This window comes from Kogia breviceps, chromosome X, assembly GCF_026419965.1.
Source record: "Kogia breviceps isolate mKogBre1 chromosome X, mKogBre1 haplotype 1, whole genome shotgun sequence".
In the NCBI taxonomy this organism is placed as follows: Eukaryota; Metazoa; Chordata; class Mammalia; order Artiodactyla; family Physeteridae; genus Kogia; species Kogia breviceps.
In genome coordinates, this window is record NC_081330.1 from 44,478,900 (window position 1) to 44,499,513 (window position 20,614).

At 40.6% G+C, this 20,614-nt stretch overlaps 1 protein-coding gene across 1 annotated transcript; it reads right to left on the reverse strand.

Annotated features, from left to right (window-relative positions):
• Positions 1–613: 613 nt before the first annotated feature.
• On the reverse strand, positions 614–16,857 carry TNMD (tenomodulin). Its single transcript, XM_059050174.2, has 7 exons — positions 16,727–16,857; positions 16,429–16,560; positions 7,004–7,144; positions 6,694–6,795; positions 3,286–3,439; positions 1,472–1,638; positions 614–991 (listed from the first exon to the last, which is right to left on the reverse strand). Exons 1-7 carry the CDS (start codon positions 16,772–16,774, stop codon positions 782–784), a joined length of 954 nt encoding a protein of 317 aa, XP_058906157.1. The 5' UTR covers positions 16,775–16,857; the 3' UTR covers positions 614–781.
• Positions 16,858–20,614: the final 3,757 nt, after the last annotated feature.

Sequence of the window (20,614 nt, forward strand, 5' to 3'; positions counted from 1 at the left end):
AATCCCATTTGACTCCTCACTTCAGTAATGTCCTATAATGCCTGTTTCTGTGAATGATATTTATGGGTCTCCATTTTCCAGGTTATTGCCTTGGAAAGTTATGTAACCAGACACTGATCTAAAAGATAAGTCATACCTGAAGTTTATGAAGTATTGAATTTGTCCAAAGTTGAGTTCTTGTTCACAGGAGGAGAGCCTGGGACCCTTTTTGCTAGGTTAGCTTTCTCCTTTGCTGAGTCTGAGCACTTAGAATATTTTAGTGTTGGCCTGTTGTGACTCACTGCCTGTCCAGTGGCTTAAGAGACGCTTAAGCAAGTCCACTATATGTCTCTCACATAATTAAACACTGGGGTATGCACAAAAGGATACATTTTTTATGCATCAGTTATGGGGTCATTTTATCATCAGCCCCTATTTCCACTTTCTCAGTACAGCCTAGTAAAATACAGTATTTGAGAATCCTTATGCTTTGCCCTTTCCTACTTCCCAAACCTGATGAAATGCAAGTTTTCATTGTTGTCTTCCACGTGAGATGGATCTGCTCCATTTCAGTTGCAGGGAATATTCTTAACAAACACTTACCCAGTGTGTTCAGCAGCAATCAGGCCATTGATGATGATGTAGAAGTTTATTAGAACATGAAGAGAAGAATTACCTACAAGTAATTCTGGAGTACTGGCTACCAGGAGCCAAAAGCCTCATAGGCAGAAATTCATTGAATAGCATGCATTTATTATATGTTGGCTGCCAGAAGTTTCAGCACTCGAGTTCAGACTTGCTATTAAACCCTCCCCAGCATGCGGGCCACCCACCAGTTGCAAGGCATGATGACACGACAGATAACCCGCCCTCCTTGGTAGCAGTATGGATACGGGTAGTAACCTAGTAAAGGTTCACAGACGCGGCGGCAGTAGCGGTTGCCTCGACGGCAGTAAATACAACAATAACCTCTCTCATCCAGCATGGGGTCGAATTCTATTCCATTTTCAGTCTGAAAGAAGAAGAAGCCAGTGTTGGAGGGGGCAGGTTCACTAGGAAGACGTCTGCCAAGCAGGGGAGGAGTATAAGACTATAGGAGTTGGGGACTGGTGAGCAATTAAGTTCCTGAGCCTGATCGTGGAGATACATCAATGGATTAGATCACGATTGATTTTAATTTTTTTTAATTAAAAAAATTTTAGAACAACTTTATTGAGGTATAGTTGATTTACAATGTTGTGTTAATTTTTGCTGTACAGCAAAGTGATTCAGTTATACATATATTCTTTTTCATATTCCTTTCCATTATTGTATTTACAGGATATTAACAAGATTGATTTTGAATGAGTCTTCTAGGGATTCCAAGCTTCTTAAAAACTTTTTTCTTAAAACAATGACCATTATCCTTTCAGTGACTTTGATCTGAGGGGTAATGAGTTTTGTGAAGGCTCTTTGTTTTTCCTCTAACAAGAAAAACGTGAACAGAACTCACATAGTCACTGATTGGGAGTTCTTCCTCGCTTGCTGCTTGTCTGGCGTGACGGGTCTTCACCTTCACTTGAGGGACCACCCACTGCTCATTTTGTTCAATGCCTTTTTTTTCATTGGTAGGAAAGTGAAGATCTTCACCATCCTCCTCAAAGTCTTGTAACTCTGAAACTAAGGTAATAAACACAAAGTTGTGATACAACTGCTTTGCTTGGGGAACTAGCATTTGGGGATAGAGATTTTAATTGTGTCTTCCCACTGCCATTATTTAGGCATGAATGGAGCACTTTTCCAAGCTCCTGCAGGTGATATCTTATGGAGATCTAACAAAAGAAATTTGAACATTCCCATGTACATAGACTTCTTTGCTCGTTTGGCATCACTTACTGCTTTGCCTTACTAGCATATTAAATTAAAAACTGAGGTCAGGGGACTTTGGTGTCTCCCACAATGATTTTACTCACAGCAGGTGCTCAGTAAATATTTTTTTGGTTGCCTGGTTTGATTCAGTGCCCTCTGTCCTCCTTCCTCATCCCTTCCCTTTCCTGTCTTAAAAATTTTGAAACCTGGCATTTAGAAATTATCTTAGATTTACAGAAGAGTTGCAAAGATAGTACAGAGTTTCTGTATACCTTTCACCCAATTTCCCCTAATGTTAGCATCTTACATAACCACGGTACAATGATCAAAACTAAGAAATTAGCATTGGTACAATACAATTAACTAAACTACAGACTTTATTCAGATTTCATCATGATTTCCACTAACGTCCTTTAGGAGAAGAATGTTGAAGCAGAAGTTGTAGTAATTGCACTTAGTTGCTTTTTTTTTTGCTGGTTGGGTCTTTGTTGCTGCGAGTGGGCTTTCTCTAGTTGTGGGGAGCGGGGGCTATTCTTCATTGCGGTGCAGGGGCTTCTCATTGCGGTGGCTTCTCTTGTTGAGGAGCACGGGCTCTAGGCACATGGGCTTCAGTAGTTGCAGCACTTGGGCTCAGTAGTTGAGGCTCGCAGGTTTAGTTGCTCGGTGGCATGTGGGATCTTCCCGGACCAGGGATCGAACCTGTGTCCCCTGCATTGGCAGGTGGATTCTTAACCACTACACCACGAGTGAAGTCCCCAGTTGCCTTTTTTTAAGGCCAAAGAGTACTAATAGATGCCCACATTGGTTAGAGCATTCTCTCTTGGGAAATGTAATAATCTATGCTGTCCAGAATGAGGGAGGCCAAATTCTATACTAGGTGGGCAGAATAAGATGTCCAGGGACTTTGCCATCTCTATGGGCTGACTGGAAGTTGAGAGCTGGAGTCTTTTACTCTGGATCTTTAGCACCCAATTACTTTTATACTGATTCCTAAAATAGACACAAAGAAATTTGTATTGCAGTGACTGTCCTATCATCCGGGGAGGATGCCACCATTTGACACAGAAAATCCTTCTTGAGACAACAGAGCATTGTTTTTGCTCTTCTCTCCTCTGTTCTTGTGTTGGGCACACAGTGGTTTGAGCCATAGTCTGGTAGCCCGACTGCAATGAATATAGATGTGCAAAGAGAGACAGATTAGCTTTTCGTTATCACTACTCACATTAAGGTGGCGTTACCTTTGCTGGGATATTTAAAAGCCTGTCAGCATTAATTTATCTGATTTATAACTTGGCTGTGAAAAATTTCCTCCTCACTGGCAGTCAGCATATACAGTTTCATGTAAGAAGATATAAGCTGATCATTTGTTTTCCTAGAAGTGTAGTCTCTGAATGCTGGGAACATTAACCTGTTACTGACTTTGGAAAACAGAAGAGGAGGAGGAGAAGGAGGCCATACCTGCTATTAGAGTGGGATTGATCCAATACATGGTCACATTATCACAAATCTCCAGAATTTTGGAATTTTTAAGAAAGTCTCGGTTTTCAATAGGCTTTTCTGCTGGGACCCAAATCACTGACTGTTCAAAGAAAGTTGTGGTAATTTCTTCATTCTGAGAGAAGAAAGTAGTTCAGGGTGGGGATAGGCAGAGAAATTAATAAAATGAGTGAGACATTATGGGATCCTGGAAAATACCATATTTCAAGTCTGAATAATAATTCCAGTCCCAGAGCTCCCAGTGAAGTAGATGCCCTTGGGATAGTTAACAACTGGTCCCTCCCTCTCCCGTCTAACAGTAGGGCTGCTCACTGAAACAGGAGCCTTCTCTGCTACCATTTCCCTTAGAGTCAGGAAGGCTTTCCATCATTTTCTGAGCCTCCCACTGGGCCATGTATGTTTTAATTTGGGCTTCTGGAACCCTGAGTGATTTACATTTGTTTTCTTTCTTTTAAAGGGATGTTGTGAGTGCCTGCCTTGTTTTAGGTTTACTAGTAGGATTGCAAGCTGAATTTGATCTCAAGCTGAAAAACACTCCTATAATCCAAATTGGTGAAATCACTTAAGTAGCAACAGAACCTAATATTTTGGTTTTACAAGATTGTGTGTTAATGGTATAGTTGTGGTACCAAAGATACTTTGTTTCAAAGTCAGGTCTAACTTGTGACTTCACTGGCCTTACTACTATTTTACTCCTTTCATTCTAGATGCTTAGAATTTGTCTCACAGAATGTTTTTTGTTTAGGTAGCCTCCCTTATATTGTCAAGAATGCCCCCTTCTCTTCTGTTTCTAGTGTTGGAAGTAGTTGTCTTGTATACCTAGCTCTTAATCATTTGTCTCCTGGGCTTTGACATTTTTCCCCTACTCTTAATAAGGCTTTTCCTTTTCTCTTTTGTTTCTTTCTAGCTTTATGATTTCAGTGTTTTTATTCTTTGAAATACGGCTTTGTATAATTTTTCTCCTAGTCACTTAAAACTCTCATCTTAGCTCCTTTGCCCTTGAGTCTGTAAAGATTTGGGATGCATTGAAAGGGACTGTATAAAATGAAGTTGGTACGTTGACTAGCTTTGTTAGCAAAATCAGGGCTATTTATATACCTGCTCTGCATGTTTAACATGTACAAAGTATGGATACAGTGGTGAGGGAAGTGCAGAATAAGAGGGGTTTTGTCATTCAGGACCACAAATTTGTCTCATAAAAAAATTCTGTAGCCTGAATAAAAGAAAATAGGATTTTCTTGAAGATAAAGCAATTTCACTATCATGAGATGAATACTTGTGTTATTTAGACAATCTGACAATATTAACTGAAGAATAAATTAGGGCCAAAATGAGACATTATGGGCCTTTGCCTTTAACATTTTTTTTTTTTTTTTGCCAGGCCACATGTGGGATCTTAGTTCCCCTGCAGTGGAAGCACGGAGTCTTAACCACTGGGCTGCCACGGAAGTCCCAGCCTTTAACTTTTTCAGAAAAATAAATCTTGTGTCAGTTTGGGAAGTCATTGCTGGCTGGCCCTGATCAAATACTTACATTATTTTCTGTAAAAAGCAGCATATGATATTGGATATAATAGATTTTTATCTTCTTGATTCTCCTTTCATCTTACTTTTGCCCCTTATAGTAATCCCTAATATCCTGGAAGTTGTTCTGTTCCTCAGATGCATCCAAATTAGGCTTATTTAAAAGAAAAATCTCCAAAACTTTTCACTTGCCATAGACCTTGGGAGCAGAGCATCGTCTTTGGGGGAAATCTTCTTTTTCTTAGAAATTCTAGGATCCAGGGTCTGTAACTTCTCTGGACATGAGGAGACTAATATCATGTCTGTGGGAGCCAGTGACAACCCTGAGACTTGGGTAATGGAAAGAAAAAAGTGATCCCCATACCACCTCACCCTCCCCAAAATAAGAAAAGTAAAAGAAAAAGATAAATGGGTAGATGAGAAATAACATGGAGAGAGTTGGGCAGGAGAAAAGTGAAAAAGAACCTGGGAGAGACAGAAGAAAATGAAGGAGGTATTTACAGTATATAGAGTGGCCACTGTGCCATTGGCATAATCTCAGTTTAGATTTGCCAGTTAAACACTAAAACAAACCAACCCAACCCAATATTTGTTTCTTCTGGCTACAGTGGAGGTATGCTGTCATAGATAGCAGCATACCATAATTACAGTCAGGATATCAGGGAAAAATTAAGTCTCCTGGGCCTTACCGATGGCTGTATTTTAGGCAATAATCCTCCATCTCCCACTAGGCCTATAGCGGCCATTAAGCAATTGCACTGGTGCCCTAGGTCAGGGGTCCCCAGCCTCCGGGCCTGTTAGGAACCTGGCTGCACAGCAGGAGGTGAGCGGTGGGCAAGCGAGTGAAGCTTCACCTGCCGCTCCCCATGTCTCCCCATCGCTCGCATTACCGTCTGAACCATGCCCTGTCCCTGGTCCGTGGAAAAATTGTCTTCCACGAAACCGGTCCCTGGTGCCAAAAATGTTGTGGACCGCTGCCCTAGGTTACCTCACCATGGCCTGGGAGTGTGCTTTCAGAGAATTTGCATTATACTGTAGTTCTCACCTTCTTTACTTTTGTCTTTCCTAGTGCTATGTTAAAGGTGGATGATTCCATTAGCAGCCCAGCAAAAAATGGTAAGGTGAATGAACTGAAATCTTTTTTTGTTTAATTTTTAATTTTTTATTGAAGTATAGTTGATTTACAATGTTGTGTTCATTTCAGGTATACAGCAAAGTGATTCAGTTATATTATATATATATATATATATATATATATATATATATATATATATATATATATATATATATTCTTTTTCAGGTTCCTTTTTCCCTATAGGTTATTGCAAGATATTGAGTAGAGTTCCCTGTGCTATACAGTAGGTCCTTGTTGGTCATGTATTTTATATATAGCAGTGTTGAACTAAAGTCTTTAGAATAGGTGAATGTCACAGTGTGACAAAAGTGGCAAGGATCCAGGTGGCCTTGGGGCTTTTTTTCAGGACTTTATCTTTGGCTGGATTGGTTTTGTTCCTCCCGCTCACCCCTCTTACCAGAAATCTTTGGTTTGGAAGCAAATGTACATAATGGTTACCCGGGTATAAGAGTACAGCGTTGGACTTAAAAGCATGAACTTTAGGTTTGTTGAAAGGCCTGAGTTCAAGATCCCAATCTGCTCTGCGCTAGCTGTGTAACCTTGGACAAGTCACTTTTTGGTCTGCATCTGAAAATGGGGATGATAATAGTACCTATCTATAGGGTTGTTGTGAGAATCAAATGAGGGTAAAGCATTTAGTACTATGTCTGACACAGAGTTAGCCCCCAATAAATTATGGCTTTTACTATTACTATTATTTTTCTTACATACCTCATCTATTTCTTCCTCTGGTTCAGAAAATTCAGGAATCACTTTAATCTGAGTTTTGATGAAGCATTTTTGAAGACCTACAAAGTAAATGCCAGTGTATCCCTATAAAACAGACAAAAAATAACAAAACTTCCTGAAATAGCCACAATTAATGAGTTTCATGGTTTGTCAGGGCCCCAGGCTGGCAAAATTTGAATTCAAAGGGAAAGCTCTGTCTTATAAATTAAATGGAGGCTACAGGCTATTTTAAACGACTCAAATGTTCTAATATTTTAAGTGGGAAGCTTTAGGGGGAAAATATCCAACTTACATTTTTAAAGTCATGTACTTCCAATGTTTCATCAGTGCCATTTCCACTTCTGAATATTTCAGTTCTGGTCACGGGATCAATTTCCATGTAAATCTTCTTCTTCTCTCCGTTGCTATAGAAAGTGTGCTCCATGTCATATGTCTGGGAGAACAGAGGAACACAAATTCTAAGATACTCAGTATGTCCCTTCATAAGGCACTTTAATTGGGTAATATCTGGGGCACCTTCTTTTTCCAGAGCCTTTGTAGAGAGGTGCCATCTCAGCAGCTTGCCGTTGGGAATTCTCTGAGACTCGAGTAAGCTGTTTTTTGGCACTGGAGCTGATATGGGGATCCCTTCAGAGCCAGTATTTTGTATTCAAGCCAAGTTGCTGAACTAATTACTAAGAATTCCAACAGTTTTCTTGGCAGCCTTGACTAAATAGCAAATGATATTTTGCAAAGCAGCCTGTAAGGTGTTTTCCACTTGTGGTAAGCAGAGGAATCACCAAAAACATATACTGCTTCTTTAAGCTACCACTTCCCTTTCTAAGAAGTCACCCACTTACTCCCTGTGAAATTCACTAGGGCTGAGAAAGAGATTTGAACAGATTTAGAATGCTTAGGCATTGCTCTTTATCTTATCCATCCAGGGATTTAATATTGTCTCAACAGTCTTGGATCTGTACTTTTTAGACTCTGAAAACTCTGAAGACCATTCTCTTTGGTGAACATTAGATGATCATCTTACCCTGACCTCAATTGCTTCCTTTTGTCCTTTAAGCTCCAGGAAACATTTACTGCCTTCCCCTAACCTTTTCTGTTATGGGCTAACCAAATTCATTCAGTTGATTCTTGATTTTTCTTTTCCAAACCCGATTCAGCTGACTTCAAGTTCTCCAGATTCTCCTGAATATAGAATTCAACAGCTGTGAATTGTAATATGCACTATAATATGGAGTCTCCCAAGAAGATCGCCTTGGCAAAGCTGCATATCAGGTTGCTCCTGAGTGGTTGAAACAAAACCCCAGACTCTCTCGTACCCTCTAAAAGAGATAATTTTTCTAAGGACCGAAAGGACCAGTCCCATACTTATAACCGAGGACATGTTTATAGCTAGAAGCAAATAAGTAACCTAAAGGAATTTGTTACCTGTCACAAACCAGGCCAGACCTGATGGTGCCATGTGGAAGTCTATCTTATCCCTGTTGTTAGGAGGCCTTTGGCTATCGAGTTTCTTCAGTCTCATTTTTCCTTATGAAAAACATTTGGTAAACTAAAAGCCTGAAAAAGCAAGTTATCTACAGGGCCATTGTTGCTTTCTAATGATACTGTTCCCAGTGGCAGTCTTGTATTGCTTGTGCTGGGTTGGGGTGTTTTTTAATGTCTGCCGGTATCTGTGACTGAATGTTAGTATAACCTGGTCAAATTTTCCCCACCTCAAGTAGAAAAACAAATTGGAAGGGTTTGTAGAAGCAATATTACTTCAAGTGTGAAAAGTTGATGTAGTCGCTGAATAGGAAAACAAGAGACAATGTCATTTACCTCTTTGCTGCCCTATAGTGCCTTGGACATGGTTAGAGCTGAAGTATATGTTGAATACCTTTTCCCCACCAATGGCAGATTCTCATCTTCCTAAAGAGAGATTTTGAGCATTGGAAAGGTCTTTTAAGAGGCCATATTTTAAAAGGGGAAGGAAAACAGTATTTAGAACTTTCCAGCAACTGCAGAGTTAACACGGCAAGTCTGGCCTGCTTTGTGACAGGTAGAAAATTCCTTTAGACTTGCTATTTGCTTCTAGTTATAAATGTGTCCTCAGTTCCAGCTCTGCAGCCAGCCTGAGAAACTTCTACCTATGGCAACAAATTGAGCTCTCAGTGGGCCTGACCTAGGTAGAGGAGAGAGGCATCTACTTCAGATCCAGTCTTGTCAGATCTCCCGACAGGGGGGAATTTCTTTAGAAATACTATCCATTGTTGAGACAAATGTCGACACCACTAGTCACTGGGGGTGGGGTGGGGTGTTTGTTTCATCAGTAGCACAACTGATGGATTATTGCACGGAAAAATGAGGTTAGAGACTAGGGGATGTTGGAACACTGCCTACCTGGGCAAAAGAGAAAATACAGACTGTATTTTCAATCATTGGTAGAAGACTATGGAACCATACTGGTGACATTTAGGATTTCAGTGTACTTCTGTGGAATGAGTTTTCCTGCACTGTTGGCAATGCACTTCACTTGGACACCTTGCTAGATGAAAACTATTGGAAACTGCCAAGCTCAGCAGATCTTGATTATTTTCAGCATTCTTTCAAAGAGGTTTTTTTTTTTTTTGGTAGGGGAGGAGGGGTCCATTCTGATTGTATTTATTCACTAGCATGTTGCCTTTTTGTTAGTAATGGTAGTGGGATCAGAATGACTTCATTTATATGTAAAATCTGGGTGGGGGGTAGGGAGCTATATATTCACTCAGATGGAATTTCACTATCAAAGGTGCCCTTTTGGAACAGACTGTCCTTTGTCTAGGAAGATTATGCCAGTGGCCCACTTTGGACTGCTTAGTGATGGGTTTGAGCAAATCCAGACATACTGTCTCGTCCGGGTCCCTGTGGAGCACATTGCCTGGGTAATGGCTATGCAAGCTTCACTGGCCCATATGAAGACTGAGCTCATGCCTTTGGCTTCAGAAGTACTTTTCTGTCTACTAAGCTCACTGGCTCAGGGGCTGAGGGTCTTTCTGGAGATGAGGGAATAAATGATTTTGTCCACTCCAGGTGCAAACTAAAGCAGAGAAGGATGACTGGTCTGAGGGAAGTGTGAGTGGGCTCCCAGTAGTTCATCTCAGACTGCCTCCAACTCAGCTTTATTCCAGGAAGGACAGAGCAGGGACAGAGTATGATGAGAATTACACCTCCACCAAACCGGCACATTAGGGCAAGTTAATCTTTGGTGCTTCTAGCTTCCCTTTTCTGTTCTTTTAATATCCTGCCCTCTTTGTACCTTCCTAGCCCTTCCTCCTCTTCCCATCTCCCTCTATTCCTCTGACTCCTGTTTAGATATCTAGGAATCTCATGGTGCTTCAGGTACCTTATATCAAAGAAGAAATCAATCTGACAACTGATCTCACACTAAGGTATTAGTGATGGGTGTTTGTTTAAAAAAATGAGTGCAATACTTAACTCAAAGGAATGAATTACTAATGGTGGTTTTTAAGCACAATGGCACCAGGAATAAGAGGTATATTAAGGGCAAGGGCATCTTTCCAGCAGCACTCAAATGGGTTCCTACTCCATCCACACATAAGGCTGGTCTCAACTATGAAGGACCAGAACACTGGCGTTGGACAGGTAAACCAATGGGTAGAATATGACTCAGAAGTGAAACGAGATAGATACATGGTGAACCCCAAGGAGTGAGGGATGTAAGAAGACCACAATGACAAAACGTGGAGAGAACACAAACTCATTTCTCTTCCCTGCTCAGGAATTCTTTCCTCAGTCCAGTTAAATTCTCCACTCAGGCAGCAAATGAGCCCTAACATCCTCCTTTCACAGTTTGCTGTTTTGTGGCCTCAATTTGTGACAATCTCTGAGATCAGAAAAGAAAGATTTTTATAAAAAGTAAAGCTGCCTCAGACCTCAGTGTGATGGATCTGTTTCGGGGCAGGTAGCTTTAGCTTGTCCTGAAAGGGATTTGAGGACATTTGGCTTAGGTTTGTTTTTTGAAGCCTATGATTAATCGAGCTGTTCTTCTCTCCACTTTCATTTCTTACTGTTTATGAGGTACACTCTCCAAAGGTGAAATACATGCTCAGAATAGCTGGCTAGCAGGTGTTAGGCTGGAAGGAAAGGAAGGGAATGCATTGTACTATATTATTACAACCTAGCCTGTGGGAATTAAAGGGCCTCTGGGTATTTCTTTAACCAACACAAAGCAGACACATTGTTTCTTATGCAAAGTTGGACTCCTGCATCTTCAATCCTGAAAAAAACTGGCATAGGCAGCACAGACATTCCTCTTTTTCAAAAAGAAAAAAAAAAAAAAAACACATTTATTTCATGTCGAACAGCGGTCCCCAACCTTTTTGGCACCAGGGACCGGTTTCGTGGAAGACGATTTTTCCACGGACCGGGGGTGGGGGGAGGATGGTCCAGGCGGTAATTTGGGCGATGGGGAGCCACAGAGGAAGCTTCGCTGGCGCGCCTGCCGCTCAACCCCTGCTGTACCGCCAGGTTCCTAACAGGCCGAAGACCAGTACCTGCTGGGGGTTGGGGAGCCCTGATCTAGATCCTCAAGCTGGCTTGGAAGTTTCTCCCTACCCACTACCCTCACCACTCCTTATTTTTAAATGCAGCTGAAGAATAGTGAAAAGACTGTAGACCAGGTTCTAGTCTTAGCCTCAACTCTGCCACTTACAAGCTGTGTGACTTTGGACAAGTCCCCAAGTGTCTCTGGAGGCTCAGTTCCCATCTTTATCTCTCACCCATTGCCAAATACAATGTTGAATAGTTGACAAAATCAATTTTTAAAAGAATTGAAATGTAGTTGATTTACAATGTTGTGTTAGTTTCTGGTGTACAGCAAAGTGATTCAGTTATCCATATATATAAAAATATATAATAATATATATATATATTCTTTTTCAGATTCTTTTCCCTTATAGGTTATTATAAGATATTGAATATAGTTCCCTGTGCTATACAGTAGGTCCTTGTTGTTTATTTATTTTATATATAGTAGTTTGACAAAATCAATTCTGTTCAGATTTGGCTAACACCTGTCAGGTTGAACCGTTGGACTGCTGGACTGCTACTACCTGTTGATTTCCTGGGCTGCTTTCCCTACAGTAACCCCAATCCCTCTCTCAGCCACTGAAGGACAGCTCCCTTTGAAGACCTAGGTTTTTTCTGGCTGGTACCAAGTAAGCTGCCCAGCAAAGGCCTTAGGAGAATGAAGAGACTGAATAAGAATTTGCCCCTCGTAGCCAGAGTCCTACTCTACATAATCGATGCTGCCCCTTGGCAGCCAAGACCAAGAGCTAGCCCGTGACAGTGGCTGGACAAGGGTGGACTTTGCTCTTTAAATGGTTTGAGAAGAAAATAAAATTAAGTCTTTTTAAAAACGCTGACGTGGCACCATGTGGTGAAGCTCAGTCCTCCTGCTAAGAGATTTCAGCTCCATCTCCATGTCTTCCCTTGAGGGGATGAAATGCTCCTCCAGACCCACATTTTACCCATCAAACTGCTGTGTAGGAAAGCCCAGGGAACTCGGGAAAGAAAGTTGTATCCCCCATGTGCCTAGAGGGGTAGTGAAGAAAGTTGGTCTCTGGCCAACTTAAAGAAATAGGCACAGGAAAGCCCGATCCAGACTTAGCAGGAAAGTGCTTTTTCTGAGCAGAAGATTTTCAGCCTAGAGTGCTGTTGGGCTTGCAGTCTTGAGTAAAACTCTTTTAATGGTCATCTGCAGTTGAGGTGAGGGGGAGGCCGGATGGATGCCCACCTATCCTACCCCTTCTCATCTCATCCTGGTAGTATGCAGAAGTTGAGGAGACATCCCCAGGAATCTGTGGATTGCTGTGTGGGCTTTAGGACTTAGCCTTTCCAAATAGCCCTAAAGTCACCAGGCGGTTCCTATATATGGCAGGAAGGGCAGCATTTCATTAATTTAACTTATTGTTCTTCTGCCTCATTCTACAAGGGATTGGAAGGGATCGGCTACAATGTCTGTGTTACATCTATCAACTGTTGGTTTAAAGGCTGGAATTTTTCTGACTTGTTTTCTCTATGTTGGATGAATTAGCTGGGGAGTTGATTTCCGGATTGTTTCAGGTTCAATGTGTAATACAGGGAGCTTTAAGCAAGAATGTTTCTCTTGGGAATCTGCTTCAAAGATGTCTGGGCAGTCACTGCCTGAAAGTGAAGCCTTGTGATGCTCTCTCAGAATCTCTGGGACTGAATAGGTCCTCTGCTTGGTTGAGAAAGCTAAAGACAGAACTCGATGGACTGGCTTTCATTCAGCTCAAGTGGCTTCTATATGTGGCTGTGGGTTGGGGATCTGTAGCCTGTAAGGGAGTGCAACAGCTATCCCAAAGTTAGTTTTCCTTGTTTCATTTTATTTTCACACCTTTCTCTCTCCCTCTCTCCCTCTCTCCCTCTCTCTCTCTCTCTCTCTCTCTCTCCCCCCGCCCCTCTCGTGTGTGTATGTGCTCCTGCCTGAGATGTGTGAGGAGAGGGAGTCCATCACGGCTTACTCCCCATTTTAGATCAAGAATCTGGATATTTTGTCCACACCAAGGTGGGAGGTAATAGAAGGAGAAGGGGGGAAATTACTGGCATGGAAATGTCAACATCAGATGTGGAATGTTAAATAAACACTTAATTATAAACAGATGTCAAAAAGCAAAATAAAAAGGATGTGTGGCGGAGGCTAGAGGAGCAAATGCTAAGAACTTGGAGAAAGTCCTAGGATGCCAAACACATCACTGTCATCCATAAGCACAGCAGTATCACCGGTTCTCTCCACCAAGGGCTCCAAGAGTCCCCACAGGTCCCACAGGCTTGTAAAGGAAAGTCCAGAAGAGCCTGGGTTTTAATCCGCTAACTGCTGTTTCTTGCCAGGCTATACTCTTTAGGGGACCCTCTTTAATTTGTGCAAGATGCCTGGATCCTTTTCCTCTGCAAATTTTCTTCCAAGACCAGTCTGACTACTCTTCACTTCCCAACAATCATAAGTCAGCTCCGAGGCAGGCTTATTGGCAGCCCTAGCCATTGGAAACAGCAGATGTTCCCTGGGGCTTTTTGTCTGGGAACTAAAGGTAGTGGGCTTAGTGGAGCATCCACATATCCAGCTGGTTCCTCAGTTTGCAGTGGACCCAGCCTGGTCTTGTGGGGAAGGCCAGGACTTAAATATCAAAGGCAATAAATTGTAACTCCCCATTGGAACAGAGAACAAACAACCTTTGTTCATGGTGGAAAAACTTGCCCCAGAAGACACCTATTTATCGTCTTTTACCAGATTACTTTGTAATGATTTTGTTCATTTCTGAGACTCCCTTTGCTAAAAATCACATCCTAAGACAGATTACTTCTTGAGAGATTTGATTCTTGATAAACTTTATTTGGTAGCATACCTCACCTCTTCTGTGCATGCAGTGACTAGGTTTTACATTTGGTTTGAGGAATCACAGTATTGCTCCTTATAATGCATTAAAAAGTGAACTGGAGGGCTTCCCTGGTGCCGCAGTGGTTGAGAATCTGCCTGCTAATGCAGGGGACATGGGTTCGAGCCCTGGTCTGAGAGGATCCCACATGCCGCGGAGCAACTGGGCCCGTGAGCCACAACTACTGATCCTGCACGTCTGGAGCCTGTGCTCCGCAACAAGAGAGGCCGAGACAGTGAGAGGCCCATGTACCGCGATGAAGAGTGGCCCCTGCTTGCCACAACTAGAGAAAGCCCTCACACAGAAATGAAGACCCAACACAGCAAAAATAAATTAATTAATTAATAAAAATTAATGCATTTCAAATATTAAAAAAAGTGAACTGGAGTGAGAAGCAAAGACAATATAATACAGAAGCAGAGGTGACCATGGGCTCTGTTAGTGAGCTTGGCACCTTGCTAGATAAACGCAAGGTCCCCACATAGTCATTTATAGTTGCACCGAGACAAATAGTATTTTAAGTTTAGAAAAACACATAAACTTTTTCAAAATAGAATTTGCAATTCCAATGGCTAAAATAAAACTAGAAAAACCATCTGGCCCCATGTTTAGGCAGACATGTATGGGTGGTCAGAAGGGCTAGCTACCTACTACACCCAGCTAAGAACATTATGGCCATGGAGGATGAAAAGGTTTATTCTCCTCTAACCCATCTGTAATTGTCAAGAGGATCCAAGATTCAATTTGTGGGATAGCATGTTACCTTGGGAATTAGCTAAGTAATTGCAGAATTGGATTGGTATGCATCTTGGCACTCTTATTCATTTGCTGTTTCTTTCCTGATTCCAATTGCTTTGCCCACCTTGCTAGTCTGAATATAGGTGGTTTCTCTAGAAAGACATGTGAACAGTGAGCAGTTCGGAAGCAGAGAGCAGTGAGAGAGATAAGAGAAAGGGCTAACTATAGGCAATGGATGATGCGTGAAATCCTTTCTGGAACAAGGTATAAATAAAAAAGCAAGTAAACAAAGTTTGCTATTCATTCTCCCTCTGACTTAAACTTGATAAGGTAGCCTCTAGTACTAAATGAAAGTGGGTATGGTAGCAGAGGTGAAGAATCCAAAGGTGACTATGCCTCACTTCTCTGTTTTCTTTTGGACACTTGTCCACTTGATTTTCTATTTTCTACACTTCTTCACCCCCTGCCTCTCCTTCCTCATTGATCCATATTTTTTCCTCTCTGCTCCTATCACTTCTTTGGCTCCTAATGGTTCATACCAATCCATTATCTTCTTGTATTTTATCCTCCCTCCTGGATTTTTCCTTTCCCTTCCTACGTCTGTTATCAAATAGAAATGAGCATCCCATGACAACAACTTAATAATAATAGTAGCAACAACAACATCCCACATGCAGAGAGAAAAATGTGGCAAAGCCAGAAAACCATCTTCACAGTTTATAGCTTATACATTTATTAATTCTCTTTCAAATGGAAATTGTTGGCATGAAGGGATTATGATTTTCTTTGGGTCACATCTAAACTTAGCCACTGTGTGTGAGCCCAGGAGTAACAATAACACTAAGGTACACTAATATCAACTACAATGGCCAGCCAAGCTTCACCAAATAACTATAGTATCAGAAGCATTATGAGATATCTGTGATTAATGACTTGGTGTCACTTTTCTACCTTGTAGCATTACTATTTCGGTGGGACACCAATGACTGTGGCTTGTGAGAAGCTGAAAAGCTCTAGGTTTTTCGGTTTTCTTTTTGAGGCACAAATAAACATGAATTCAGGTATGAGAATTGCTCCTTCTGAAAAGGAGTTTGCTGCCTGTCCTCACAGCAGATGCATTAAGTCAGAAACATAATCCCTGAAAAATCCTTTGCTGCTATTTCTTGTGGTTTCTTCTTATGTGGTAGTATAATTACTTTTCCATCAGTTTCTGCCCAGATAATTGAAAGAAAGATTGAAAGTAGTTTTTCTTACAGTAAAAATTTTGCTTCTGCGAGGAATCTTAACTCCTTATAAAACATTATAAAAGAATGGGTAATTCTACATCTTATCATTATTAACAAAAATGCAGAAAACATATTTTTCCTTTGCCAAAATAATTAGGCAAAAAAGAGAGAGCAAACCTTGACTGAGTTTTTCATACCACCAAAAAATATACACAAAAAGAACTTAATGACTTTCATTTTCAGAGTAATATACATGTCAATCACTAATTAAATTCAATCAAACTCAAAACAGAAACACTGGATAATAATGTACATTTACTCACTTTTTTGGGTGTCTCAGGCCAGAAGTGCTTGCCCCCCCAAAACAGGACAATTAGAGTTAGGGTGAGGATACCAAACACCAGTCCACAAATCTTAAGTGATTTACATATCTTCTTGGATTTAGAAGCTTCTGCCTAAGCAAAGAACAGAGAGAATGAAACAATACACAATAGCCCTTAAAATCGCAAGCCATAATTCAAAGTCACTTGATTTCACTTTTTAATGTTCATATTGCAATATGATAAATCTGTGAAGCCATGCTTCTGCTCAAAAGGGAATAAAAAATATGAATCAACTTACATTTAGAATGTGACAGTCCTCACAGTTCTCTGGAGGATTCTTTGCCATGGTCTCTCAGCACACAGCACTCTTTCCCTGCTTTGAGAGGACTAAGAGACCACTGCTGAGGTGGAGTTGCAAGTGAGTCGGCTAACAGATGCCAGAGGAGAAGCTGAATTTATATGGCTCAAATATGTCATACCAGAGCCTGAGGGAGCCCAGGGGGCTCCTGTACTGCAATTTGTTACATAGATATACCCATATATGTATATAACTTCTGTGCACAGAATTCCATCCAGAATGGCAAAGACAGAAGGTTATAATGAAAACTATTGTCCTGGGGATTGGTTTGGAAGGGGACCAAGCCTAGGACACATTGAAATGATTTTTCACTATGAACTTAAAATATCAGTGGCAACACACACTGCACACTCCAGAAATAAGCAAACAAAACAAAGGAATGAAGTTCTAATTTCAATTCCATTTGTGCTAACAAATATTTATTGCAGGCACTGTGCTTGGTGTAGGAGATTCAGGAATGAACAAGGTAGTGCCTTCTTCACTATGTTAAAGCTCTTTGAGGACTGAGATCAATAGGTAGTCAACTAATTATAATCAGAAACAAGATTTAAAATGTTAATTATACATTTTCTTTCTCTCTTCATTCTCTCTCTCTGATTATTTTCCTTTTGTAGGCTCTCTTTCTCAATCTGTTCCTTAATGTTGATATTCCTTATGGTTCTATCTTTGATGATCTTCTCATTCTATATATACACTTCTTGGATGATCTCATCCACTCCCACAGTTTAAAATATCACCTATATATCAATGATTTCCAAATCTGTATCTGTAACTCCACTGTCTTTTGAATTTCAAAGCCATTTGAATATCTCTACCTCGATGGACCTCAGGAATCTCAAAACTCAACATGTCCCACATCAAACTTCTTCTTTTCACAACCCCTTCCCCCAACCTACTTTCTTTCCCATATTTGCTTGGTGGCTGAATTAGTTTGCTAGGGCTGCCATAACACAACAGAAATTTATATTCTCACAGCTCTGGAGGCTAGAAGTCCAAGATCAGGGTTGGTTTCTTCTGACGCCTCTCTCCTTGCCTTGTAGATGGCTTTCCTCATGTTCACATGGTATTCCCCTTCTATGCATGTATATGCCCTAATCTCTTCTTATAAGGGCACCAGTCATATTGGATTAGGGCCTATCTGTACGACTTTATTTTTCCTTAATTACCCCTCTAATGGCCCTATCTCCAAATACAGTCACATTAAAAAATAATGGGCATTAGGACTTCAACATATGAATTTGGGTGGGTGGGTGGGGCACAATTCAATCCATAACAGAGGAACCATTACATACCTAGCCTCCAAAACCAGAAACCTGTGGTTTGTCCTAGACTCTCCTCTCTTTGTCACATTCCCTTATCCAATCAGTGACCAGGTATTTTTGATTCTAAATTCTTAGATCTATCAAAGCCATTCTTTTCTCCCTATATTGACTTTTAAAACCTTAGTTTAGGTTGTCATCTTTTCTGATGAGTCTCAAGTCCATATCTCTAACCCAGGCTGCTCTTAGGGCTCCAGACCCATGGGTCTATCTAACCTGCTAGACATCCCCATTTGGATATCCTAGAGATACCTCAAATACCACATGTTCCAAATGGAATTAATTATCTCTCCTTCCAAATATACTCTTCTTTCTACATTATCTCTCTCACTAAATGGCATGATGATCAGTTTCTAGAATAGAAACCTCCAAATGATCCTTGATTTCTTCCTCTCTTGCCTATTTAGGCCTCCATGCCTAATAAGTTATTAAATCCAGTCAATTTTGCCTCTGAATTATCTTCCCAATCTTATTCTCTCTATCCTCAAGTTCCACTGTCTTAGCTGAGGTTCTCATAGTTACTTTTAGTGTTGCAGTAGAGTCCTAACAGGTTTTCTTGCCTCCAATCCACTTCCTTCAAGATGATCTTTTCTAGGACTCAAATCTGAGGATAATCTCTCCCCTGATTAAAATCCTTATGTGTCTATTCATTGTCTATTAAATCAAAGCTACTTATGGTGACCTCATAGGTACTTCATGGTCTTGACTCTGCTTAATCCCTCCAAGCCTTGATTTTGGACAATTTCCTCCATAGAGGTAGAACCAACTGGGTGTTTTAGCTGGGAAGAGCCATGGAGCATGTATGTGGGACTTCATCCACATCCTAATATCTTGAAGAAAAATAATTTTCTAACTGTTGCTGACATGTTCATGCATGAAATTGATTATGGAAGTTATGAAATATAAGTCATTGCTCTATTTGTTCTACTATTCTTTGGCCAACCTTAAAAAAGAAAAAGAAAGCTGTGAGAGCAATCTTATGAAGAAACCCATGTTTATTGTGTTAGATGGTACTTCCTCAACAATGTTACTCACACTATGCTTCCAATGCCTTCCTTACACCTTATGCTTTAGTGATTCTGAGCAGCCTCTGCTATTTTACTCTACAGGGCATTTTCACATGCTATATTCTTTGCTTGGGTTTCCCTTCCTCCCCTTGTCTACCTGAAAATTCTCATTTAGCCTTTAAAATACTGCCTAGATGTTACCAGCTTCTGAAAGACTTCCCTGATTTCATCTCTGCCGTGTTTTTCTTCTGAGAAGACTTTGAGATCCTTTAAAACATGCCTCATTTGTTAAAAAGATTGAATTAAAATAGAGGTCAAATCAATATGCCATGGAAGCATAGAAGGCGGAGTGATTAAATCTGTTTCAGGAGAGCAGGGAGATGGCAGCAAGAACTCAAAATTTCAGTAGATTGTTCGTTTATTAGCAATCTATGTGGCAAGCACTTTTATAGGGGCTAGATATATATTTAGTAGTGGACAAGACTAACACAGTCCCCGATATTATAGAGCTCAGAGGCTAGTTGGGGAGACAGAAGTTAAACTAAAAGGAAAAAATCCTGTAAATAAATAAAAATATATAAATTATGAAACATGGTAAGAAGGAAATACTTAAGGTGTTATGATAAATAAAAATATATAAATTATGAAACATGGTAAGAAGGAAATACTTAAGGTGTTATGATAAATAAAAATATATAAATTATGAAACATGGTAAGAAGGAAATACTTAAGGTGTTATGATAAATAAAAATATATAAATTATGAAACATGGTAAGAAGGAAATACTTAAGGTGTTATGATAAATAAAAATATATAAATTATGAAACATGGTAAGAAGGAAATACTTAAGGTGTTATGAAAGCACCTAAATTGGATTGGTGGGGGAGTGGTCAGGGCAGTCCATGCTAAGATGTCCCTTAAGCTCAGACCTAAATAATGAGTAGAAGTTAGCCGGTGTAGAGTGGGAAAAGATTATTCCAGGCAGAGGGACCAGCACGTGCAAATACCCTGAAGCAGAAAAGAGGTTGTGATTGGAGAGTAAAAGGGAAGTCAGTGTGGTGATTATATAGTGAATGAGGAGGAGAGTTGCTTGAGATAAGGCTGAAGAGGTAGGCAGGGACCATATCATACAAGATTGTATCTATTAGGACTGTTTTGGGCTGCATGTAACAGAAACCAAGTTACGGTGGTTTAACAAAATAAGAGGTTTATTTTTCTGACATAAAGGAGCCTCAGTGTCAGCAGTTCAGGACTCATACAAGTTTCAGGACCCAAACATCCATCGTTTTGTTCTATGATCCTTTGAGCATGGCTTCCATCTTCATGCTTCCAAGGTGGCTGTTTTACCTCCAGGCAGCAAAAGGAGAGAATGAAAAGGGCAAAAGACATGTGACAGCTAAGTCTGTCTCTTTCCATCAGAAAAGTAACAGTTTTTCTGGAAGCCCTATCCTGCAGATTTTCACTTATCTATTGGTTAGAACTGGGTTGCATGGCCGCCCCTA

What these genes read in the sequence shown, in the direction of transcription:
- TNMD (XM_059050174.2), bottom strand. Translation starts at nt 16,774, where the DNA reads ATGGCAAAGAATCCTCCAGAGAACTGTGAGGACTGTCACATTCTAAAT. An exon ending in AAGTACATGACTTTAAAAAT is followed by an intron (nt 6,796 to 7,003) that starts GTAAGTTGGATA and finishes TCTGTTTTATAG; the next exon opens with GGATACACTGGCATTTACTT. An exon ending in AACTCCCAATCAGTGACTAT is followed by an intron (nt 992 to 1,471) that starts GTGAGTTCTGTT and finishes TTCTTCTTTCAG; the next exon opens with ACTGAAAATGGAATAGAATT.